The sequence below is a fragment of the Marmota marmota genome, unplaced genomic scaffold, assembly GCF_001458135.2.
Source record: "Marmota marmota marmota unplaced genomic scaffold, marMar, whole genome shotgun sequence".
NCBI classification, from domain to species: domain Eukaryota; kingdom Metazoa; phylum Chordata; class Mammalia; order Rodentia; family Sciuridae; genus Marmota; species Marmota marmota.
Window position 1 is genome coordinate 44,070,897 of NW_026000026.1, and position 24,390 is coordinate 44,095,286.

Genomic DNA, 24,390 nt, shown 5'->3' on the forward strand with positions numbered 1-24,390 from the left:
TTAAAGGACAGAAATAATTCATGACCTACTAGTGACAAATAATGTGGTTTCATAGATAAAGCACTGGTTTTAGTCTAGGGATCTAGTTTTTTTGTTTTTTTTTTTTTTTTTTTACTTTTGCTATCTATTATTACTTTAGTATGAAGAATCAAATACAAGCAACCTCTTTAAAGACATTGTGGCTTGGAATGGCGAATTAAATACAGTGGTGCACCAAGTCTGTTCTGACTGCTCACTAGAACTGATTATTAAATTGCTGTGAGTCTTGCCAGTCTGTTGATGTCATGTTGGAAGGTCAAAATCAGCCACAATGCAAGTATTTTCACCACAAAATAGGCAAATGCTAAAACTTAAAGCTTTTAGTCCAAAGAGAACAAGTTGTTAAGCATTTTCCGGCACATCACTGTTTTAAAGGGGAGATTAGTCTTAAGGATAAGAGTGAAAGTTTGGGAGGTCTTCAACACAAGATCCAAATTGAGAAAAAGGGTAGAGGGTAGAGTTCAGTTGTAGAGCATTTGCATGGTATGTACAAGGCCCTGGGTTCTATCAGCAGCACTTGAAAAAAAATAGGGCTGGCAATGTAGCTCATTGGTAAAGTACTTCCCTAGCATATGTGAGCCCCTCGGTTCAATTTCCAGTGCCACAAACAAACACAAAGGAAAAAGAAGCAAATTAGTCATGAGATTCCAGGCACCATGTACCAAAGGGGCTAGTTTATTGCAAGGTGAAGATGTCCTTCCTTTCTTCCTTCAGAGAGGTGACTGTCATGACATTTTGACACAGGTAATTTGGACTTTGTGTATGTTCTTTACTCTTTACCAATAACGTAGGTCATTAACAAATATAATAAAAAATGTATTAGAAAAATAAAGAATATTGAATTTAGAATTATACTAGTCCATTACCAGGCTACAGAGTATTAGAATGAGGACAGTTTGCTTCTATTTGTCTTATTGATTATCCAAGAATTTCAAAATATTTAGTATTGTAGACATTTCTTAACGAAATAGGTAAAGCTGCATCCAACCTCATTTATGAGAGATCAAAACTCTGCCTGATGAATGACATCTTGATTATAACTTTAGGAAAAAAAACAAAACCTTGGACTACTCAGAAGATTGAGGAAGGAGGATCACAAGGTCAAGCTTAGCCTGGGCAACATAGCAAGACTTTATCTCAAACAAATAAACAACATGAAAAAAAAAAAGAAAGAAAGAAAGGAAAAAACTTGGCCTGAGAAAAGTTATACTGATAAAATGAAACCTCAAAAAAGCTGAAACTATGCAGCCATATTTGATATTCACTAAAAATGGTCAATAACATTAAATAATCATATAAAATGTAAATATTTAACAAAAAAATAGAATTTTGTAGAAATAATGAAAATAACAGCCACATATGGAACAGGAATCTTGAACAGTAAGGTTTCATGAGGACAAAAATCTGTTCAATCAATCACATTTTTGATATAAAGTTTATGAGGAACAGAATTCATCCCTGAAAACAATTTCCATAAAATTAAATATCCATATGGAAAAATAAAGACTCTCAGCTTTCTACTTCACATCATATATAGAAATTAATTTGAAATGGAGCACAGATCTATGCATAAGAGCAAAAACTATAGATCTTTTAGAACAAAACATAAAGGGCTGGGGGTATAGCTTAATGGTAGAGCGCTTGCCTAGCTTATACAAGACCCTGGGTTCCATCCCAGCACTGCAAAAAATAAAAATAGACTAAAACACGGAATCCTCAGTAGCTTTCAATTCTTATATTAGAAACGAAGAAAGGGGGCTGGGGATGTGGCTCAAGCGGTAACGCGCTTGCCTGGCATGCGCGAGGCACTGGGTTCCATCCTCAGCACCACATAAAAATAAAAAATAAAGACATTGTGTCCACCGAAAACTAAAAAATAAATATTAAAAAAATTCTCTTTCTTTCTCTCTCTCTCTCTTTAAAAAGAAAAGAAGAAAGGTACAAAAGTCAAAGAGAACTTTTTTAAAAAATGGTTTTAAGCAGTTTAACTGTACTACATAAGAAAACTGACCGAAAAATTGAAATGGGTTAATGGACTTTGTTCCAGAAAACATTTTCTCCATGAATATTATTGAAACTGACATCATTCCAATCAAAATATTTTCTTGAGGTCATACAAACCAGATTAAAATAATAGGGTAAAAACATCTTTTCAACAGTCCACAACTCTGTCCCTTGATCAGAAGAAACTGATCCATTGCATTTGATTTAAGTCAGTAATTTAAATAAAAGAGAGCAGAGACTCCTCTCCCATTTGTAAGGTGACAGAAGAGGTGAGAAACCTGGCTTCAGTCTGTCTTCCTCATCCCCAAATTGAAGCATCTTCTGTCAGAGGATCTGAAGCTCTCCCTCTATGAAGAAGTCCTCATCAAAGATGGCATCTGCAAATTCTGCTCTATTTGAAGGACTTTTTCTTCATCAGTTTATTCTAAGATCTTTGAATTAAACATCTGATTAGACCATAATAAGATCAGAGTTCTACCTGCTTCTGAGAACTCATGGTCTTCTTCAGCCTTCTGAAGCTATTCTGGTCCAAATACACTTGGAACAGAAGGTGGTTATACAATACATTACTTAATAAGTGTAATACAATATGTTACTTAATATAGATTGTGTCTGCAGTATCTGATGGGAAAAAATACCAATCCACAAAAAACAGCTGAAGACTACCGGTTGCCCACTCTCTCTCCTTACCTCTACCAGCTATGGTTCAATGGATTCTTGTATCTCTTCACTCTGGTTATCTACTTACCATCATTGAACTGCCATATGACTCCAAAACCAGCTTTCAAACGTACGCACCTACTCTGTGACTCTCCACTCAAGTTCTTGACCAGAAAATTCTGTTTCATCTTAGAACAGCCAGTGAAATGACTTGCCAGGGTCAGTTGTCCATCCAGCTCCAATTGGCTGATGGAATGTGGTGTGCAGAATCAGGCACCAGATGTGAATCACTTTCAGGTGTGCTCTGGGCTGTGGATGGGTCATGCAGGGCACAGGAGTGGGGGACGCCAATCCATGGGCCCTGGTGAACTAGAAGAGTTTATATCCTGTCTCAAGAAACACTCAAGGCAGCTAGTTGTGGCCATGCTAGAATGATAACTCAGCCTAAGCAGAGGAGATTGACATCCACACTTTATGCACAATGCCCTGATCATGCTGCTATGGTTTGAATAAATGTCCCTTAAAGTCCCATGGCTTAATGAGTTGGTCCTCAGAGTGATGCCTTTGGGAGATGAGGAAGTAGGACTTACTGAGAGGTCCTTAAACTTTGGGGGCATGCATTTGAAGAGGATTGTAGAATCCCAGACCCTTTTTCATTTCCTTTTTGGTTCTTGGCGAAATGAGTGATTTTACTCTACTGCGGGCTCCCACCATGATAGGCTACATAGTCAGAGGCATAAAGCAATGAGCTTCCCAATTTTGGACTGGAATCTCAAGAACTGTGAGCTAAATAAACCTTTTCTCTTTACAAATTATCTCGAGTATTTTGTTATAGTAACAAAAAACTAACTAATAAAATTATCAATTTTAGCAGACACTGCCAAGTCCTTCCCATGCCTGTGGGGTACTTAGGAATTCCATGCATGCCAGCCTGAGCAGCCAACTTTGCCTGAGCACTAACTTTGGCAACTGGAGTCTTTCTACCCACAGCGGGGAATATTGGAAGTCCTGCTGAACCAAGGTCCTTGGGAGCTGTTCTCAGCGAATGACTGGGAAGGAATTGGATAACAAACACTCCACCTCCCTTTTCCCTTTTGGGAGATAACTCTAAGGCATGGTCTATATGGACTCCCAGAATTCCTCAGAAGGGTTCATTCATGGTTATATGTTAGGTAATGCACCTTGTGCATTATACTAGTTGCCTTCCCTTTTCTGTATCACAATCCCCTTTATGCCAATTTTATTGAAGTTATCTTCAATAAACTACTTGTACATGAGTCCTAGTCTCAAGATCTCTTAGAGATAGTTAATTCAAAAAATGTCTAAATGTGGCCAGGGTGTGTAGTTCAGTGGTAAGGTAGTTGTATAGCTTGCACAAGGCCCTGGGTTAAAGTCTCAGCAAACCCCCCCCCCCGCCCCCCCCCACACACACACAAATTGAAAATAATTACTTAACATATTGTGACTGCAGATAGACTCAATCCAAGTTGCAACTCCAATTAAAGTGGCCACCTGCGTGGATTCTTTTTACCATCATGGACAAGAGAGTCTTGGAAAAGAAAGCACTAAATTCCAGTGGTAACAGATTGACAAGTAGAACCTGGGAAAGACCTAGAGTGTGTGGCTTCTTCATCCATCCATATGTCCCTTGGGTTAAGAGCCCAGATAGCTTAGGATAAGTCTACATCATATGTGTGAAGACACTGCACATGTGCAGTACTTTCTGACCACTTAACAGGTAGAGCTTTTCAAGTGAGAAGGTTTGAAAATGCACATATTGCAATGACTTTTGGGATAGCACCCCTCTCTCCCTCCTCAGCCCTGATACAGTTGGGCAGAGTCCACCAGCCCTGAGGTCTGAGCCACAGGCTTAGGAAAACTGTTGCTCCAGAGAGGAATAAGTAGTGTCTGTAAGAATGTAGAAGAGGGGTGGTATGCTTTGTCCCCTCCAAAAATTATATTGGAATCTTATCCCCATTATTAAGAGGGTAGAAATTTAATCCAATTATAGTGTATAGAGGTGGGCCCTGTGGAAAGTGATTAGGAATATATAAGGTCATCAGTTTGGAGCCTCCATGATTTATAAAAAACAAAGGCTAGAAGAAATATATATTTATGCTCCCTGTCTCTATGTGATGTCCTGCACCACCTTGAGACTGACAGCAAGAAGGCCATCTCCAGATGTGGCCTTTGAACCTCCAGTACTGACAGTTAAATGAACCTCTTTTCTTTATAAAGTTACCCAGCTTCAAGTGTTTTGTTATAGTAGTGCGAAACAGACTTATACAAGGGATTTTCATGAGGCTAATTTCCCTATTCAAGAAAAGGAGGATTTTCTAACCACTGGAGTTGTCCACTTTTCGCCCTTGGATCACTACATGGCCACCAGCTACAGCACTGATAGAGCAATTTGGATAAAGTGGGAGTTTTTATGAGTCTATGAATTGGTTTTCCAATTAGGAAAGGGATGAATGCTAGAATAAGCCCCATTTGCACACTAACCCTGTAATTAGCAAATGACCATTTATTTTATCCTCAAATTCCTTGCTAATGTTTCCTTTGTTACTTTTAGGAAAATTAAGGTACTGAGCTTTGTTCCTAATTCTATTTAAAGAATATTGAGTAAGGGGGCTGGGAATATAATTCTCTGCCTCTGATTTTTTATATTTCCATAAATTGTTTCTATTTTTAATGAAAAGTTTTTATTTTATTATCTTAAAACTATTATTTAAAAGTTTGACTATTGAATGAGGGAAAACCAGTGCTGGACAGAGATATAAGACACTCAGAACATTTTTTTTTTAATTCACATAATTCAAATTGTCAAGCCAGGGCCTGGAATAACGTTTTTCTGTCCAACTTGTAAAATCCATGGTAATAGACAGATAATCATGGAAATATTCAGAAACCTTCCTTAGATCCAGACTCAGAGCTGCCCTGATTGCTTCTACCTCTCTGAGGAGAGAAGAAAGCATTTAAAAGAAACACCTTCCACCGATGGGAGCTGTTTAAGGAACCAGGCAAAAAGGTGAAATGCATTTGTTGTATTTGGCCTTTACCTGACAGGTGCATTGGGGTGAGTCATTTTCTTTTATGTCTGCCAGCTGGGCTGTAAAATGATTGTAATAACAAGATCTTGTTTACTAAGACTGAAGTCCATATTTCCTTGCCTCATTCTGCTGGTAGAAAGAAAACATAAAAGCAGGGCTAGGGATAGAGCTAAGAGGTAGAGCACTGGCCTAGCATGTGCAAGGTTCACTATGCTACAGAAAGAAAAAAAAGAAGAAGAAGAAGAAAGGAAAGGAAAGGAAATCTAGGCTGGGAGCACAACTACAATGTCAGCTACTTAGGAGACTGAGGCAGGAAGATTGCAAATTCCAGGTCAGCCTGGGCAACTTATCAAGACCCTGTCTCAAAATAAAAATTTAGAAAAAGGGGTGGGAGAGGTACTAGGGTACTAGGGTACTGTAGCTCAGTGCTTACCTAGCATAAGTGAGTCTCTGGGTTAAATCCCCAATGCTGAGAGAGGAGAGAGAGAGAGAGAGAGAGAGAGAGAGAGAGAGAGAGAGGTGGGTGGGGAGGGGTAGGGAAGGGAAAGAAAAAAATAAAAGAATGATTAAAAAGCTCTTCTAGCCAACTACAGCTTGGAGATGAGAAACCCAGGTCTCAAATAAGCTAACTTCTTTTAAACCGGATTTGCGAGTGATGGATTCCATTATAGTTGGGATTGCTGTTCTCTTGTGGGCTTGTGCTTGTGACCAAAAGCAAATAAAATAGGAAAGAGAGAAGAGATTGGGGTGATGTCAGTCCAAAATAACAAAATTTCAGTTCAATAGGAGGAATGAGTCCAAGAGATCCATCGGACAACATGGTGACTATAGCTAACAGCAATGTATTTTGTATTTGAAATTGCTCAGGGAGTAGATTTCAAGTGTTCTTACCACAAATAAATGATAAGTACATGACAATGGATATGTTAATTATCTTGAGTTAGCCATTCCACAATGTAGAAATATTTCGAAACTTCATTTGTACACTACAAACTTTACTTGTCAACTAAAAAATTCTCCCCATCCTCCGCAAATAGGAAGGGTACAATTTGACTAAAGAAATTAAAAAGAGAGGAGAGGAGGGAGGGGTTGGGATCAGATGGGAAAGGCCCATCTCTCAATCCAGTCATGCCCTACTGTCAGTAACAAACCCTATATCAGACGGTGGTTATATCGCCTAGTGACGGTGTTGTTGTGGCCGTCTTAGTTTGTGTAGGTACACTTTATGATGTTCACATAGAACATATCTCCCTGGGGTTAAGTCACACATGACTAAGCAGTTCAGACCCTCCATCTTGCCTGACCTCGCCCTAGGTAGCACAAAAGCCGAAGAATGCTTGACTCGCCCCAGCTCCACTAATTGGGAACTGGAAACTGGGAACTCTGTTAGAATCCCCAAAGCCCAGGCTGCAGCCAATCTCCAGGCAGTGGTGGCCTCAGCGGGTGCCTGTCCTCAGTCGCTCTGGGGAGAATGAGTTGGACAGCCAGTCTTGAATGGTCTTTCTCAGCGGACTGCCAGTGCAGCCTGGAGCCTGGCCAGGGGACCTGAGTGTCATTTTCGCTTTTAAGGACAGATCTTCCTTTACCTCATCATTCGCTCCGGGAGCCACCTAGGAAGCCACAGTGAGGCTTCCTCTAAAGGGACTGAGCCTGGTGTGACTCCCTGCCTTTGTCCTTTAGCCCCCCACTACAGCTTCCTTGACATTCTTTCAGGGGTGTTGTGGAAAAGGCTTGGCAGCTCCCAACCATTTGCAGTGTCCTTAGTCCCCTTTGGGTTTTCTTTTTTTTTTTTTTTTTTGCTAGCGTTTAGCTAGCATCTGGAAAGATCACTGGACATGCTGGGCTCATTTTTCAAGAATTTGATGCTTAACTCTTCAAGGAAATCAGGAAAAGTTTTCACCAGTCTGAATCTGGAGGAATTTTGCAGCCTCTCAAACTACGGTACATTTTTATCTTTTAGTCCAGCTGTTACTGGGCAGTTTTAGGATGCAACTGCTGGGTGACATCTGCGGGGAGGGACAGGGACCAGAAGTGGAAGGGAGTTAAGGTGGTGCTTTAAATTACGTTGCTATCAATGTTGAGCCCAGGTGTTGGAGGTTATGGTTTGGGAGGAAACTATTACGACAACAGGAAAGACTGTAAATCACAACTTCTCCTGGGTTAAGATCTTTATTTAAAATCATCAAAATCTGTGCGGGTACTCTCTGCTTGGACTCTGGAGCCATTCTTAGCTTCCATTCTTTTTGTTCTGCTGTGGCACTTTACAGTGTGTTCCTGTCACCTGTGCCCAACTCCCACCTTGGAGCAGCCTGTTAGTAAGGGCAGATGCCACCTGCATCAGTTGAAGAAATATGATGCATCTGCCTGTCCCGTGTAGGAATCCAAACTGGAGGTAGGAACTGAGGACTACTTGAGGTTAAAGTATGCACATGCCCGTTATCCGGATGCTAATTAAAACTGGTGAACTTCTCGGAATCCAAACTGCTCCATTGCTGTCGGCAAAATTCCCTGCCTGTCTTGGCTCATCAGAAATGGTTTGTAGATGGAAAACTACAGAACCGAACAAAGAAAACTTAGGTCCTGATGAGGAATGAAGCCTTGGCCCTCACTTCGCCATTCCTAAACTGCCAGGCTGCTGAATCCCTTGCCGAGAAAATGTCTGAAAGAAGGATAACAAAATTTAGGCTTGGTTTAAAGCAGCTTTTTTTTGAAAAAAAAAAAAAAATTCTGTGCTTCTGGGGCTAAACAGTTAATCATTTGCTCCCCAAGGTTTTCATCTTGCTCTTAGCTCTGAACAAGGCGCTGTGTTTTCTTTCTGGAGTGGCTCCAATCTGAGGACTTTGCTAATGAGGGATGAACTTCAAAGGTCTTGGAGCTTGGGTTCTATTCAGATGCTGAGCTGAGAGTCTGAACCTCTGGAGTCAGCAAGATTCCCAGGAGAAGTTCACCACCTTCTCAGGAGGTTTTGGGGTGTTGGCTTTCATCCCAGTACAATTGCAAGTGGAAAGAAACACAGGGAAGACACTGCTGACCCTTTAAAGTGACCGAACCATGAAGCAATGTCTCAAATAGGTGAAAGGTTTGGAAGCAGGGGTAGGTGTACACTGTTATTATTTTTTCCTAAAAGAGATTTAATGCACAGGTCATCCACAGCTCACTGTCGATGTGACTCATGGGGCCAAACAAGTCTATCTGCAAAGGTTCTTGCTCACTCACGCACATGCACTTCTGTGCAGTGATTTTAAGCTTTTCCACTTGTTGAAACATCCCTAATGCCATTTTCAATGTCCCTGTAGTACTTCTGGCCCAACTCATAAAGAAACAGCCTCAGTAAACCTGCAGAGAAAGAAGCTGCCTCAATTTTACTGCCTCCCCACCCCACACTTTTAAAGTGAACCACTTTTAATGATTTTTTTTTAACTGAGATTTTTTTTTTTTTAAACCCAGGACTGTAGCTAAAGTACTCTACATTAGCTACACCCCCAGCCCTTTTCCAATTTTATTTTAAGGCAAGGTCTCGATGAATTGCTCAGGCCAGCCTGGAACTTGCAATTCTCCTGCCTCAGGCTCCTGAGAAGCTGGAATTACAGGCATGTGTACTACCACGCCCAGCTTGAACCACTTTCAACATTCCTTAATGGCCAGACTAGGGAGGTAGTGCTGTTGTAGGGTGCTGGTCGAGTATGTGCACAGTCCCAGGTTTGATCCCCAGCACTGGGAAAAAAAATGTAAAAATCCTTAATAGTATAAGAGGTATTTTCACTTCCTAGTTTCTTTATTGTCGTTCCATTGTGTTAGTTATGGTTGGGATGAGCTATATCCTGTGCATGTTGTGGCAGGAAGTGATGCTGAAGGTGGAGGGCAATTTTCTGTGTAGTCCTAATACAGCTTCACTGGATGAGGAAAGTTTGGGGTACTCCCCCATCCTCCTCAATGCATGCTGGTCTGGGCCACTTTGGCAGCCCCAGGTGCATTTGTATATACCTTAGAAGTGAAGGTTGAAGGCTTTGTGGTCCAGAGGAAAGGATTATAGGTTTCCAGCAGGGGAAATTCCAAGCTCAAATAGACATGATGATTCAGGACTCTGTTGTTATGCTGCCTTTAAATTTTCCATAGTGAACTCCCACCTTCCTTGGTTGATCACGGAGCTGTTTACATACTGTCACCATACACAAACTGATCTCCTTAAACTGTGACACAGGATCGCATCCCAGGCTTTCTGATCTCTAAGGAAAATCAGGAATTTCTTCCCAGTGCCCTTCTGCTGACCTTGCCTAGAGGGGAAAGGGCTAAACAGAACTAACAATGACCTCATCCCCTTCCAGCAGGATTTCCTGGGACATACAGAACCTCTTTCTTTCCCTGTCCCTTTGTGATCAGCCACATTAAATCCATAAGCTTTCGGAGCAGATTAGGGGGACATCTAATATTGGTCCCTTTAGGACTTTATCCGGAGGTCAAGCAAACACACAAAGCAATCATTATGCTCCCCACAGTCCTATGGACCTTCTACGTCAGCTGCTGAAGGAGGGGGTGGGGCAGCGAGGTGGGGCACAGTCTAGGAACAGTGCTGGCCATGGCAGGAAATCAGGCTGAAAAGAGATGTAAGGGCTTTGGTGGGAAATAAATGGCACTGTGTTGTTGACGGAAAAAGATCTTGGCAGGACTGTTGTTGTGAGTGTTCTGTGGCTTAGAAAGGAATTTCCTACAGGCTGGGCTAACCATTAAAAATGTCTGTACCTTCAGGAGTCCCCGGCATGCAGTAGAGCCTCGCTGGGGGAAATGTCAGCTTGGACCATGGGCGCCCGCGGTCTGGACAAGCGAGGAAGTTTCTTTAAGGTAAAAGGAAGCCCCGATTGGGATCTCCGCTGGGCAGCCTGCTCCCTTTGCCTGATGCCTGGGGAGCTGCAGGCACTCAGTGCAGCTGCAGGCGGAAGCCTGCTTTCTGAGCCAGCTCCGACCAGCTGGGTTTGCCTGAGCGCAGCCGCGGGGTTGTTACCATGTTTTATAGCAGGTTGGGGGTTTTGTGATTCAGTGCTCCAAACCGGCGCGGGACTCAGGCACAGAGAGATACCACACTGTGTAAGATACTCGAGGGGATCTTTGCTAACTGCCCAGCTTTTCCTTCTCCAGTTGGGGAGATTTTATGACAAAAGCTAAACTTGGCTTCCCAGTGTATTGATGTTGTAGACCTGTGTGTTCTACCTTTTTGATTGACTGTATGAATCAATTAAGTGCTTTAAAAAAAAAAAAAAAAAAAAACTGAAGACAAAAAGCACAACACCCACAGATTCCTGGGCCTCACTTTGGACTGATTAAATGTTGTTTGATGATGTGTTTTATCCAACACCTCCAAGATTTCTTATGATAAGGAAAGAGCTATGCAGCAGTTCTAAACTATACAACGTTTCTGAATCTTATTGATGGAATTAAATTGCCTTCTTATAATAATCTTCTTAAGATTTTAAATAAGTATTATACATGTGTGTATGAACATATATGTACACACATATATACTGGTTGCTAACCACCAGTAGCAAGCTTCCATTTGTGTGTACATATGTATACATATATGTATATCTATATTGTGTGTATACTATGCTAGCTTAAGATTTAATATGGATATTATATATGTGTATTAGTATATATGTATATGGATATTTTATATATATACACACATGCTGTATGTATGTGTATGTTTCATTAAAACTTGGTCATTTCTAATTTATACTTGAGAATTAATTCCTTTCTTGAGGCTCTTTGCTTTGTTTTCATTCTCAAATTAACTCATTGTAGAAAATTTAGAAGATACAGAATCATGTAAAAAAAGAAAAAGAAAAATGGAGATAAAATGTGTATTTGAAATCTGTTACAGGTAGGTGTTCTCAACACCAGGTCTTATCCCCAGAGGAGGAACAATGATGAAACTTTATGACTGGGAAGTGGTTGTGTTTAATAATTACCCCAACATTTAAGGGCTGTAAGGATGTCTTTAGTCTTATTTGTTTCCAAGAGACCAGAACTGATTTGCTATGTCAGCTATTGACTATACAAAAATTAATCAAAGAACCTGTTGATAGAGTAAAGCTAAGTTCATTACTGAAATCAGGGGACCTACATAGGACAGTCTTATTAGTGTATAAACAAGTGGCAGCTGGGAGGGATATTTGTAGGATTTGGAGATCTAGGCCCAAATCAATTAAGGTGCATTTTGCAAGGCAGAGAACTGATTGGATTTCAGGGAAATTTGTGACATAATAGCTTAGAATTGGTGGGTAGCACAAAGCAATGTTCTTGAAGTGAGTCTTGGCAAGTAAATCATTAATAAGTGGGCTGTTTCTCTCCAGTGAACAAACTATTGGCCAGGAGAAGTTGTTTTGTAGAGATTTCCTGCAGTAAATAGTGAATCCACTTATAAGCTTATTGTCTTAACTTTCTGGGAAGAAGATTCTCAAAGAGTTAAATTATATTGACACAGATGGTCTCAGTTCTCCTTCCTAATAGTTAAGCTACTGGGACATAAGTTGTTTAATTCTCAATTGATGTACTTGGTTTTAGTCAAACGACTTTAACATCTACCCACGTGAGGTGGATGAGAGGAGAGAGCTTCTCAGGTCTTCTGCAGACCAGGAGCTAAACCCTGCAGGTTCATGGATTGCATCTTATGCTGAGATATTTATGCATACAAGATGATCCCAAACCCCTCCTTAACCCAAAGCATTGCCTAAATTAGCTTAAATATTGGCTAGTCCATAACTACCACCTTATGATGCTCAGGAAGCATAGTGGAGTTGTGTCTTAACATAGTAGTTAGACTTTAAAGTCAAAGCAAAACAAGAAAATTGAGGATGGTCAAAATTGCTGTTGAAAATTCCTGAGGTGAGGTGCAGAAGTGCACGCCTGTAATCCCAGCTACATGGGATGCTGATGCAGAAGGATCTCAAGTTCAAAGCCAGACTGGACAACATAGCAAGACCCTGTCTCAAAATAGAAAATAAAAAGGGCTCTAGGATATAGCTCAGTGGTAGAGCACCTTTGAATTCAATTTCAATATCACACACACACACACACACACACACACACAGTAAGAACCAGAAAAGAAAGAAAATAGTTCATTACATGTGAATATATAACCAAACCTGTAGTTCCAGAGGAATGTTTCTTGAAGAAGTGCACTTTGACTGAGAGCCAAGGTTGACCCTATGTTATGTAGGAAGGTGAGAGTAGAACTAAATTTCAAAGTGACTCTCTTATGCTACTATGATGAGTTTCTCAAAGACATCAGTGGTGCCCTATAACTGACTTGGATAATTTCATAAAGTGTGAGGGTTCTTAGCTCAGAGCTGAATTCCACATTATGCTTATTATTCCTTTTTTGGTTAATAGTGCTCCTGTGATTTTTGTGTAAAGCAGAGATCATTGAACATTGAATTTCATTTTCATCTTTAAATTCCCCTATCCAGTTTGTCTTTCTAAACCAAAGTTTCTAACCAGCAGTAGCAAGTTTTGATTTGTGGTTTCCCATATGTCCTGGCTCAGGGAAATGACTCAGACAGGTTGGGAGGACATGGGGCACATGGATAATACAGTGTCTGAGCATTCGGGGATAAATGAGAATGCCCTATGGTTATTGTTCCTATGGAATCACATCCTGGTAGTCTGGCCCCATAAAACCTGTGCTGGACAAACACGTTTTCCACAGTCTTTTGCAGCAACATGTTTAATTTTCCTCAGCCACGGTGAAAAGCAATATTTTCCTGCTCTACAAGGTCATTGTGAAAATGTATGGGCTACTGGAGGTGGGGGGGGGTGGGGTGATGCTCTAGAAAAAGAAGTCAAATTTATCCACAGCTAAGTAATAGATATGTACACCTATTGCTATCAAATATCAAGGGTGTATTGAATGAAGGTTATTATATAAGAAAGATGTCACTCTAGGCTGGAGAAGTCCCAGGTAGTCCTGAATTAGGGGCAGGAATGCTTAGAATCATCCCTGACCCATCCTTTTCCTGAATCTCACAGTTTTCCACAAGCCACCCCTACCTCCTCCGCATTCAGACATCCAGTGATGACAAGTCTTTCTCAAGTTCCCAAAATCCACACCCCTTTTTCCTCTCCTACGTCCCTCTCCCGACTTAGGTTTCCCTTCCTTTTCTTGTGGACATTACAGATGATGTTCATAGCCCATCTACACTACCACCAAATATGTTTGTTTCATTGATTTCTCCCAAACCATTCCATTGATCCATGTCACCTACTCAAAGTCTGGCTCCTTGCTAGGCACTGGACTAAGTCTGTCTTCACCTTGAAATTTGAGGACTTAAAGACTGTGCTCCGTCTACCCGATCTACCTGGCAAAGCTCCCCTATCCATCCTGCTGCTGTTGCTTCATGGCCTGCCCCCAAGGTCAAACCTGCTGATACCTGCCCTCCAGGTTTTGCCCACACATGCACTGCCTCCTGCTCCTCATCCCACCTCCTACCTCTCCTTCCAGACTGACAAAGCTTTGTACACTGACAACAGAGCTCACTCAGGCTGAGCTCATATCTGCCTTTGCTTTTATCTGCAGATAAAAAGTTGTGGTAGGAATGGTAGGAGGCTTAGATGTGACCCCAATGTAGTGCCAGGAAGTAAACTTCAGTTCATAACTCCATGTCCTGCCCTTTCATCACCACGGCCTTGATCCCAAGGGGGATCCTCTTACAGCAAAGAATCATGTTCAGAAGAGGACCAAGGTGAATTATCCACCATGACAGGAATGACTGAACTTCCTGAGAAAGTCTGCCCTCACCAGCCCCAATATCTGGGTAGAGCACCCTGTTTCTATGTGGCACTTTCTTAAAAGGAAGTGGCCTCTGGGACAGGGTGAGTGTAGGAGGCTGAGTAGCACGGGACTGTGTCTGACTCCCCTCCTGACCAGTGTGGCATCCTTTGGTCACGGTCACACTGTGATCTGGATAGACCCAGGTGCAAGTGACTGTGTCTTCGTGCAGGGGCCTGTCTTCCTACGTCCCCATGGATGGAGCTATGCTCACCTGTTCCTTTGTAATATTACCCCTTGCCCTGTTTAGAATAGACTGTTCCTTGGAAACATCCTTTGTTTGTCCCCTTCTCTTACTGTGCGCTTGGGTGTGGCCTACCTAGAAGTCAGTCAACCTGCTGACAGCAGACATCATGAAGCTAGACTCAGCCCCCTTGAAACCTGACCCCTTGCCTCATTTGAATAGCTTCTCCTCAATAAAAGGGGTCAGCAGTGCGTTCAGGCGCTCTCTCTCTCTCTCTCTCTCTCTCTCTCTGCAGACCTTTAAGGTCAGAGAAGCTGTCACAGCACCCCCAAAGAAAAAGGTATTTCTGTCTTTTGTGTGGAGGACAACGGGGCACATGTCTTCCACACAAGAGCCTGATTAGCCCAGTTCCCCGGGAGTGACCCCTGAGTGTTTTAGTCCCTTGCAACCTGGCAGGTGAGAGCTGGTCTTAACTGACCAGGAAAGAAATGTATTGGGACTGCAGGACCATATGCTCCTCTGCCTTGGAATCACTAGTGCCAATGGGGACCAAGCAAAGCATCTGGGGTCACTTGAGTGTCCAGATCAGAGGCAGAGGCTCTTTGATCACTTTGCACAATTTGGATGGTGGTGCCAAGCCATGCCAAATGGAAAATTTGCAGTTACATTTTGGAGAAGCCGTAAAAGAACTCTGTGACACAATCAAATTGCAAAGTTTGGCTCTACCAATGTATAAATGGCTGGGAGGGGGCTGATGACTCACTATACCTCGGCTGAGTTCCCTTGACTCTCTCTTCTTGGCATTCAGTCTTCAAAAATTCTGTCTGCAGAATACATTTTCAATTATCCAGAATGACACAACTGTGTCTTGGGCTTCGGTTTAATGTTTAAGTTTTCAGAATGTTTTTTTATGGCGAATGCATTTCTCTGTGCACAAAGACAACAATTTACTATTGTGTAAATTGACAGAGCTGGCAGAGGCATGAAAAATGATAGATAGAACCAGGAAGCCCATGTCAGTAATTTCACTGAGCAAGTCCTTACATGGATCTGTGAATGTTTCAAAGCCATAGAGATGAGTGTGTTGTTGCCCCTTTGGGTTCCCAGCATGTCTCCTGGATGGTGAACAGTCTGACATCACCTGCCAGTGTCTAAGAAGGCAGAGCCATACAGTCTGTCACCAGACTTATGAAGGAAACAGTAGTGATTAGAGATTTGATCAGAGCCATTATTGTGGTGACAATTTGCTTACAATAATATTAGAAAGCAGGCCTAACATCAGCATTTGGGAATGTCTTTTGTTTTCCATAAATAAAATTATAATAGACATTGACCCTGGAGAGGCACAGAGCAGTGCTGTCCCACAGAAATATGATGCAAAGCACAGGTGCAGTTTTAAATTTTCTAGTAACCACATGAAAAATGTTAAAAAGAAAATAAACCAGGTGCTGTGGCACATGCTATAATCCCAGCAACTCGGACAACTGAAGCAGGAGGATCAAAAGTTCCAGGCCAGCCTCAGCAACTTAGCAAGACCCTGTCTCAGAATAAAAAAATATAAAGGACTAGGGATGTAGCTCAGTGGTAGAATGCACCTGAGTTCAATTAATCCCTAGTACCATAAACAAAAAGAAAGATAGAAAAGTGAAATTTATTCCAACAATATATTTTATTTATCTTCATATATCTAAAATATCATTGTGTCAACATGTCATAAATATAAGTATTAATCAGATATTTTACATACTTTATACCATGTCTTTTTTTAATTGAAAAAATGTGTGTATTTATCATGTACACATGTTGTTTTGAAATATGTCTTGTAGCCTGTCTTTGAAATCCAGTGTGTATTTTACATACAGTGTGTCTCAGTTCAGACCAGCTGGATCTCAAACTCCCAGTAGCCCTGTGTGGCTGGTGATGCCATACTGGACAGCAAAAGTTTAGCATTTGTATGATCTAAACCCCCTCCTATTACTGATGGGAAACTGAGAGGTAGAGTTGGTTGGTACAGCAGGAATGAGAGTCAGCCACAGCCAGACTGTCCTAGGAACCCACACCCCAAGTGGCCTCCTCCAGGGTGCACTCTGACTGCTTTTTCCTTTTCCAGCTCACCCTCCCAGGAAACTCCATCTAGAGAGGCCAAAGGGATCACATCCTTCTCTGGAAGAGCTGTTGACTTTTTTTTTTTTTTTTTTTTTGGCATATGCACACATGCATTTTACCAGCTGCTTCAAATGCCTTTAGGTCCCAGGTCATCCCCCCAGGAATCCCATGAGTTTATTGGGTAGCAATTCCTGTTAGTGTTTTCAAACAGCAGTGGATTGCATGTTTTGTTTTGTTTTATTTTGTTTTGTTTAACAGGATATTGTCTCCAGCACATTGTGGTCAGTGATTTTTGATACTAAACATGCCAGTAGCTCTCAACATATGCTCAAAGGTACTTTGTTTTTAAAAAAATCAGGACCACATATTTCTCCAGCCTTCCCTGTAGGCCTAAGTTTCATAATTTGGAGGATGTCAAGGAGAGAGATATATTTGTGCAAGACTGTTGTGGGTCCATGGATAATTTTCAGGAAGTTAAAATGTGACTCTCATAGAATATAAAATGAACATCCGTCAAAGATTTTTCCATCTCATGTGTGAGGAACCCAGTAAGATGATTCCAAAAATGTTTTGACAAATAACATATTTTTACTCAACTTAAGCATCCTGTGAGATGTTTTCTAAGTTAAAAGTCAAAACTGGTTAACATCCTAAAAACCGTAACATACAATAAAAACCTTTAGGTTTTTCTCCTTTTTTCTGAACAGAAATCTGCAGGATGACATTGTCACAGGGCTGGGGCCTTCTGAAAAACTAAAGTGGTGCAAAGCCCACCCACCCCCAACCCCTGCCCCTTCAAACTCTGGTTATTGCAGTCAAGTCGGAGATATTTCAGACATGTCACTCAGAGTAACAAGCATGAGTTTGTTGAAGCGATAGAAAAAGGGAAAGCGAACACTTTCAAGGGAGAGAGTAGGTCCTCTCAGAGAGGAACAGGATGGCTTGCCTCTTCTGCACTCCAGTTTTATTGGGGGATCCCAGAGAAGTTTCCAGAGAATCTTGCCCGGGTTTACTTCTTGACTTTTGATCGACAGCAGATGACATCAGATTTTCAAGTCCCCACTGCCATGACAACTAGGTCACTTTGGCCCATGCTGGGTGGATTCTTAACCATAAATTCTTACAGATTTTATGGTTAGGAGAAATTATCTTTATCTCCCTAAGTTCCAGAATCTGGCCTTTTGAAAGAGTCACAAAAGTCTCCCACTTCAGTGTAACTTGGGTTTCTCTTATTGACATTATTTGGGCCTGCATTTCTCCTGCAGAAAGTGCGTAGTTTACTTAGGAATGTGACATAGCCTGTCCATGTAAGCCAAGCAGGGCTGCAGGTAAATTGCTTTTCAGAAAAGAAAGCAGGTGGGGGGGTCAGCTCAGTGGACCCATTTTATAGAATTTCTTTAACCTATTGTCCCCACCACTCATATCCATCTGTCCCCTACCAACATATAACCTCAAAGTGTCTGAGCCCATATTTGATAGCCCATAACAAAGTTAAATTCCTGGATAATTAAATACTCTTTAGGCAAACCTCAACAATGCTCCAGTTTGGCAAAGAAAATATGAATCCATGTTTAATGAATTCTTTTATTATGTATAATTATAATGTACCAGTAAAAAAAAAAAATAGGAAGAAAACAACACCAACAAAAAAGATAAACTCCAAAAACAAAAAGCCCTCCTACCTGGACATATAAAAAACTTCTAATTTACAACTCTGGGGTGAAAGCAGAACTATAAACTGGAATTACAGAATGCTTAAAAAAAATGGCAGTCAAAACACTATCAGAACCAATGGAATATACCTAAAGCATCAATTGGGAAAATTCATAGTGCTAAACTCTATCAGAAAAGACATGCCCTTTTTGCCTACTTTCCAAGTTTTAAATAATGTTTCTTAATAATTAACACTGAAATTATTTATTCATCACCATTTCAACACCTCTCCTTCCCTCATCCTCAAATTTACCCAGCCAGGGATTTTGCCTTGAAGGAGTGAGTGCCCTCCCGTGAGGGCATAAAACATGGGAAAGCTGGTTCTAAGTTGATTGATTTCAGTTCAACTACAGGGCACAATAATCCAAAATTCCCACAATGGTTGGACCAGCCCAAGGTCACCAGAGTGCTTAGGGCACATAACTAACCTTAAGTAGTAGAGATTCTTCCTCAAAGAGTAACCTCTCAAGATTAGCTAACAAGGTTCCTGGAGCCCAACTGTCCCAGATGGAAAGGTGGGCAGGATACATTCTTCTTTCTTCTTTCTCTTACCATCTAAAAAGGAGAGTGGGCTACCAAACAACATATTTCCCACCTGCCTATAATTCCAATTGGATATTCATTTTTTTAGGGAAGTTCATGTTGTTTATTTTTTTAAAATACTTGTTTCCAATTAAACAATACAAATTGTATGTATTGATGCTATACAATGTGTTGTTGTTTTATCATGAAAGCACTTAAATCTACTCTGCAGATTTCAAGAACACAATATACACACCTGTAACCTCAGCAGGTTGGGAGGCTGAGGCAGGAGGATTGTAGATTTGAAACCAGCCTTGGCCATTTAGCAAGACTCTATCTCAAAACAAAAATTAAAAAGGATTGGGGATGTAGCTCAGTGGTATAGCACCCTTGAGTTCAATTCCCTGTACCCAGAGAAAAAAATGAAAAAGGACATAATACATTATTATTAACTATAGCCACCATGCTTTACAAAAGACGCCTTGAACTTATTGCTCCTATCTAACTGAAGTTTTGCTACCTTTTAAACAACATCTCCCCCAACACCTCTTTCCTTCCTCTGGTTACCATTATTCTATTCTTCATTTGGATGAGCTCAACTTGTTTAGGTCACACATGGGATAATGTAATATTTGTCTTTTTGTGCCTGGCTTATTTCATTTAACATGATGTCTTCCAGGTGCCTCTATGTTTTCATGGATGACAGGATTCCTTCTTTTTTTAAGGCCAAATAGTATTCACTGTATGTGTATACAAACATACAGCATATACATACATACCACATTTTCTTTATCTTTTTATTCATTGATGGACACTTAGGTTGATTCTATAATTTGTCTACTTCAAATAATGCTATGGTGAACATGAGAGAGCAGATATCTCTTTCTCATTGATTTCATTTCCTCTTAATATTGTGGGATTATTAAGATCATATGATTGTTCTTATTTATTTATTCATTTTCCTTTATTCACTTATTTATTTATTAAGTACTGAGTACTGAACACAGAGTCTCACACATACTAGGCAAATGCTTCACCACTGAGCTTTATCCCTAGTCCTTTTTTATTTTTCATTTTGTGACAAGGTATCACTAAGTTGTCCAGGCTGTCCTTGAACTTGCCATCCTCCTGCCTCAGCCTCCTGAGTAGCTGGACAGGAAGTGCTGCCATTATAGGTACATGCTGCCATTATAGGTACGTGCTACCATTATAGGCGCATGCTGCCATTCCTGACTCATTTTTAATTTTTTGAGGTGCCTCCATACCATTTCATAATGGCAATCCTAACTTACATTCCCCAAAACAGTGTGCAGGGCTCCTCTTTTCTCCACATCCTCTCTACCACTTATCTTTCATCTTTTTGATCACAGTCATCTAACAATTGTGCTGTGATATCTCGTTGTGACTTTAACTTCAACATTGATTTTGTGAGTACCACTTAATGGCAGAGCACCCAATGGAACCACTAGTCATTCATAACTTAGTATAAACGAATGGTCTAAACCATTGGCTGAAATCAGCCTAAAGAAGAAATTTGAGCTTGTGTTCTGAGGAGGGGGGAGTAGATGGAAAATGGTAAATTAATATCTCTAAGAGATGAAATAGGACTCAGGGCCTCACTGGGTGGGCTGGACAGCATGGAGCGCCTGTAATAAAGTGGGGAGCAGTCGGGAGGTAGTGTCAGGAAGTGGCAGGTAACCATATAGATAAGCACATCTTCTTAGATTCTGAACCATGTGGCTCCCAGGGGTCTTCTACTTAGCTACATATTTCTTCAACACACAGGTAGGACAGGTGAGGTTAAAAACTGCGCCTATCTCTGAAGTGAGATAATGAACTGGCTTCTCCCAGCTTCATAACCTACTACTCATGTGACTTTGAGCAAGTTATCTAAACTCTTTGAGTCTCAGTTTTTTCACCTGGAAATTATAGATAAGGTTCTCTCCCTCATAGTGCTGCTGTTATAAAAATTCAAAAATATCTTCCTAACACACCCTTAGCTAGTGACTGGTAGATACATAATAGTAGCTTACAAACATTTATCCCTGTTGACAAGCCAGTTCCCAAGGGTAATAGCAAGGTCCTCAAGCTCTGGGATCTGCATAGAGCACATCAGGTGTGGGGAAGTCCCCATTGTGCTCTTGCTTTGATTCTGTGCTGGGTCCTGGGTTTCCCTGAAGGGACGAGACTCACCTTAAGTCAGGTGTAGTAAACCCGGGGTCCAGGGGGTCATGCCATGAGAACCAGGACTTGTTGGGCCAGGTATGGCCAGAGTACATTGAGTGCTCCCTTCATGCTTTCATCTCTTATGTTAAATAAGGAGTTTCAGCTGGAAGGGTTTCCTTCCCCAACTTTCTCATGCAATAGGAGTGCCTATGGTACTAGCTAATATAAATTCCCACAGCCCACTGAGTCAGACCTCCAAGGGAAGGGAGAGGAAATCATCCCCACCAAACCCTCCTCCGCTTCCTGACATGAATAGGGCCCAGGTGATTCCTGTCCTTAGAAAGGTTTCAGTATCACTGAATTAACATAGGAGGGTTCCTTCAAGGTGAAATACCAAAGCATTTGCATTCATATTAGAATTAGAAAGTAAATGACATTTGAAATGTGGTTCCAGGAGTAGCAGCAAGGACATCACCCAGAACATTTTTGTCAGTGATTCTCAAAGTGTGGTCCCAGACACCAGCACCAGCATTACCTGGGAATGTACTTGGAATGAAAATTTTCAGCTATGAAAAATCAGAAACTCTGGGAATGGAGCTTGGCACCCTCAGATGCCTCTAATACTCATGCCAGTTTGAGAATCACTTGTATTAGACCCTGCATTTGAGCAAGTGACCAACACTATACAAGAAAAGACATAGAAAAGCTGGGCATGGCGGTGTGTTTGACCCCACTCCAAAAAATTAAATTAAATTATAAACAAAGTAATATAAAATAATGAGCCAGGTATGGTGCATGTTCCTATAATCCTGGCGACTTGGGACACTGAGGCAAGGAGGTTCCCTTGAGCCTGTCAGTTCAAGACCAGCCTGGACTCTGTCTCTAAATGAATGAATGAACTTAAGCAAGCATAGAAATGTCTCCTTTAAAAGCCTGACATCATGTCCCCCTTTGGAAAGGAGAGCGATAACTCACTAGCTGAGTAGTGATCATCAGTTGGTTCAGACTTAATACTTTGATGATTTCAATCAATCCATGGCTCTCTGGAAGCCCTGGTGTTATTACTGCTGTCTGATAAGATGCTACTTCTGTTTTGTTTCTGTCTGCTTTGCCACAACACCCCTACATTTTGTTAGCTCATTCAAAGGCATCTGCACCCAGACAAAGGGAGCACCCTGAGGCAGACAGCTCAGCTGTTCAGAATCCTGTAACATACAGAAGCAAAAATCTCACTACCCTGCCTGGAACACCTGACCTCACGACTTATCCACAGGTGCTTGCACATTCTCAGGAATGAAGGTTCCTCCCTCTCAGGCCAAAGCCTGTGGGGAACGAACACTTACACTCTCTTGTTGGTATTCCTTGCCATTAGCCAGAGGGACAAATGAACAAACAGAAGTTTTGAGTTGTTTGCTGAGAAGTTTGCATTTAAGTGAAATAAATCTGCTCTGTTGGTGCAACAGGGTTTGCTTAGCCTAGCCTTACTCCTTGTTCAACTGCTTTTCATATTCAACCTTATTAGGTTCAACACTGGTTCAGGCATTTTTCTAAGATCCTTAACACCATTTTCTCTGTTAATCCTCACATCATCATTATCCCCATTTTGAAAATCAGGAAACTGAGGCATGGAGATGTTTAGTAACTTCACCAGGGTCACAAGGTTTGCAAACTGAGTGGTGGGTTTCATAGTGGCTGTACTTAAAATTGAAAGGAATTTCAGCTGACTCTCCTTGAAGCCTTGAAATGCTGACTCTGTGCCTGGGCCAACTCAGAAGTGAGATATGGACACCCCTGTACTTACTGCTTCCCGGTGTGTGATTGCTAGGTTGGAAACTTGTGAATTGAGCTCCCATCATTTTCCCACTGCTCCTATCACCCAACCCTGTCCTCTGATGGTAACCCACAACTGTCCCTAACATATGCCTCTCAGACTTTCCTCTAAAGTGGAGCCATTCTTCTCTCTCTCGTCTCTTCTCTTCTCTTCTCTTCTCTTCTCTTCTCTTCTCTTCTCTTCTCTTCTCTTCTCTCTCTCTCTCTCTCTTTTAGTACTGGGGTTTGAACCCAAGGGCACTTAATCTCTGAGTCATATCCTGAGCCACCTGCCCATTTTTTTTTTTTTTTGAGACAAGTATCCTTTTCCTTGCTGAGGCAGGCCTCAAACTTACAATCCTCCTGCCTCAGCCTCCCAAGTCACTGGAATAATAGGTGTGCAGCACCATACCTGGCAGGGACCATTCTTCTCAAAGATCACCAGAATACACCCTTCATCAATATTGGGTCTATTAGCTTGCTACAACCAGGAAGGATATAGACCCCCAAAATGCCCAGGCTTCTCAGTCAGAGGGAGCTGGGAGGGGCTTCTTATAGGATTTGGGCGTATGCTAACTAATTCTAAGGAAGGTAGAATTGCAGATTTAGCAAAATAATTAGGACACCAGTTACATTTAAATTTCAAATTCAGTGTAAGTACATCATAGACAATAATTAAGATATACAAACATTCAATTTTTTTCTTGTTTATCTAAAATTCAGATTTCACTAAGCATCCTATATTTTATCTGGAACTCTAAAGGAGGGCTTGGGTTTATCAGGAAGCATGAGCAATTTGGTGATTGGGTGCCTTTTTTCTTTAAAAGTTTGGAGGAAAAGAGCTGGAGGAAGCCAGGCATTAAGGAACACACCTGTGATCCCAGTGACTTGGGAGGTTGAGGCAAGAGGTTTGCAAATTTGAGGCCAGCCCTGGCAACTTGGAGAGACCCTGGCTCAAAATCAATAAAAAGGGCTGGTGATGTAGTTTAGTGATAGAGCATCCCAGAGTTTAATCCCCAGTTTCGCAAAAAGAAAATTAAAAAAATAGAAAAAGAAAAAAAAAGTTAGCTGGAGGCATCATTGATAAAGAAGCAACAGTCAGCCAGCACATGCCTATAATCCCAGCCCAGTGGCTCAGGAGGCTGAGGCAGGAGGATCTCAAGTCCAAAGCCAGCCTCAGCAACTTATCAAGGCTCTAAGTAACTCAGCGAAACTCTGTCTCTACATAAAATATAAAAAGAGGATGGGGATGTTGCTCAGTGGTTAAGCACCCCTGGGTTCAACCTCCAGTAACAAAAAAAAAAAAAAAAAAAAAA

At 41.3% G+C, this 24,390-nt stretch overlaps 1 protein-coding gene and 1 long non-coding RNA gene across 14 annotated transcripts in view; one reads left to right on the top strand and one right to left on the bottom strand.

Annotated features, from left to right (window-relative positions):
* The window catches only part of Rin2 (Ras and Rab interactor 2), a 226,794-nt gene that overhangs the window by 110,080 nt on the left and 92,324 nt on the right, over nt 1-24,390 (top strand). For 6 of the 13 annotated variants that reach the window (XM_048811366.1, XM_015483365.2, XM_048811367.1 and 3 more), the window contains one exon: nt 10,500-10,592. The exons of 1 other annotated variant lie outside the window; for it this stretch is intronic. In XM_048811366.1, the coding sequence (XP_048667323.1) occupies nt 10,536-10,592 (57 nt within the window). In that variant the 5' untranslated portion in view covers nt 10,500-10,535. Of the gene's footprint in view, nt 1-7,550; nt 7,695-8,020; nt 8,146-8,828; nt 8,847-10,283; nt 10,358-10,499; nt 10,593-24,390 lie in introns of those variants that run through there. 6 more of the 13 variants (XM_015483362.2, XM_048811373.1, XM_048811372.1 and 3 more) reach the window with 5 other exon arrangements.
* LOC125619062 overlaps nt 12,111-24,390 on the bottom strand; it is an 18,653-nt gene continuing 6,373 nt past the window's right edge. The window contains exons 3-4 of the long non-coding RNA XR_007350542.1: nt 15,148-15,153; nt 12,111-12,236 (exon numbers count right to left, since the gene is read on the bottom strand). This is a non-coding gene — a long non-coding RNA (uncharacterized LOC125619062). The remainder of the gene's footprint in view (nt 12,237-15,147; nt 15,154-24,390) is intronic.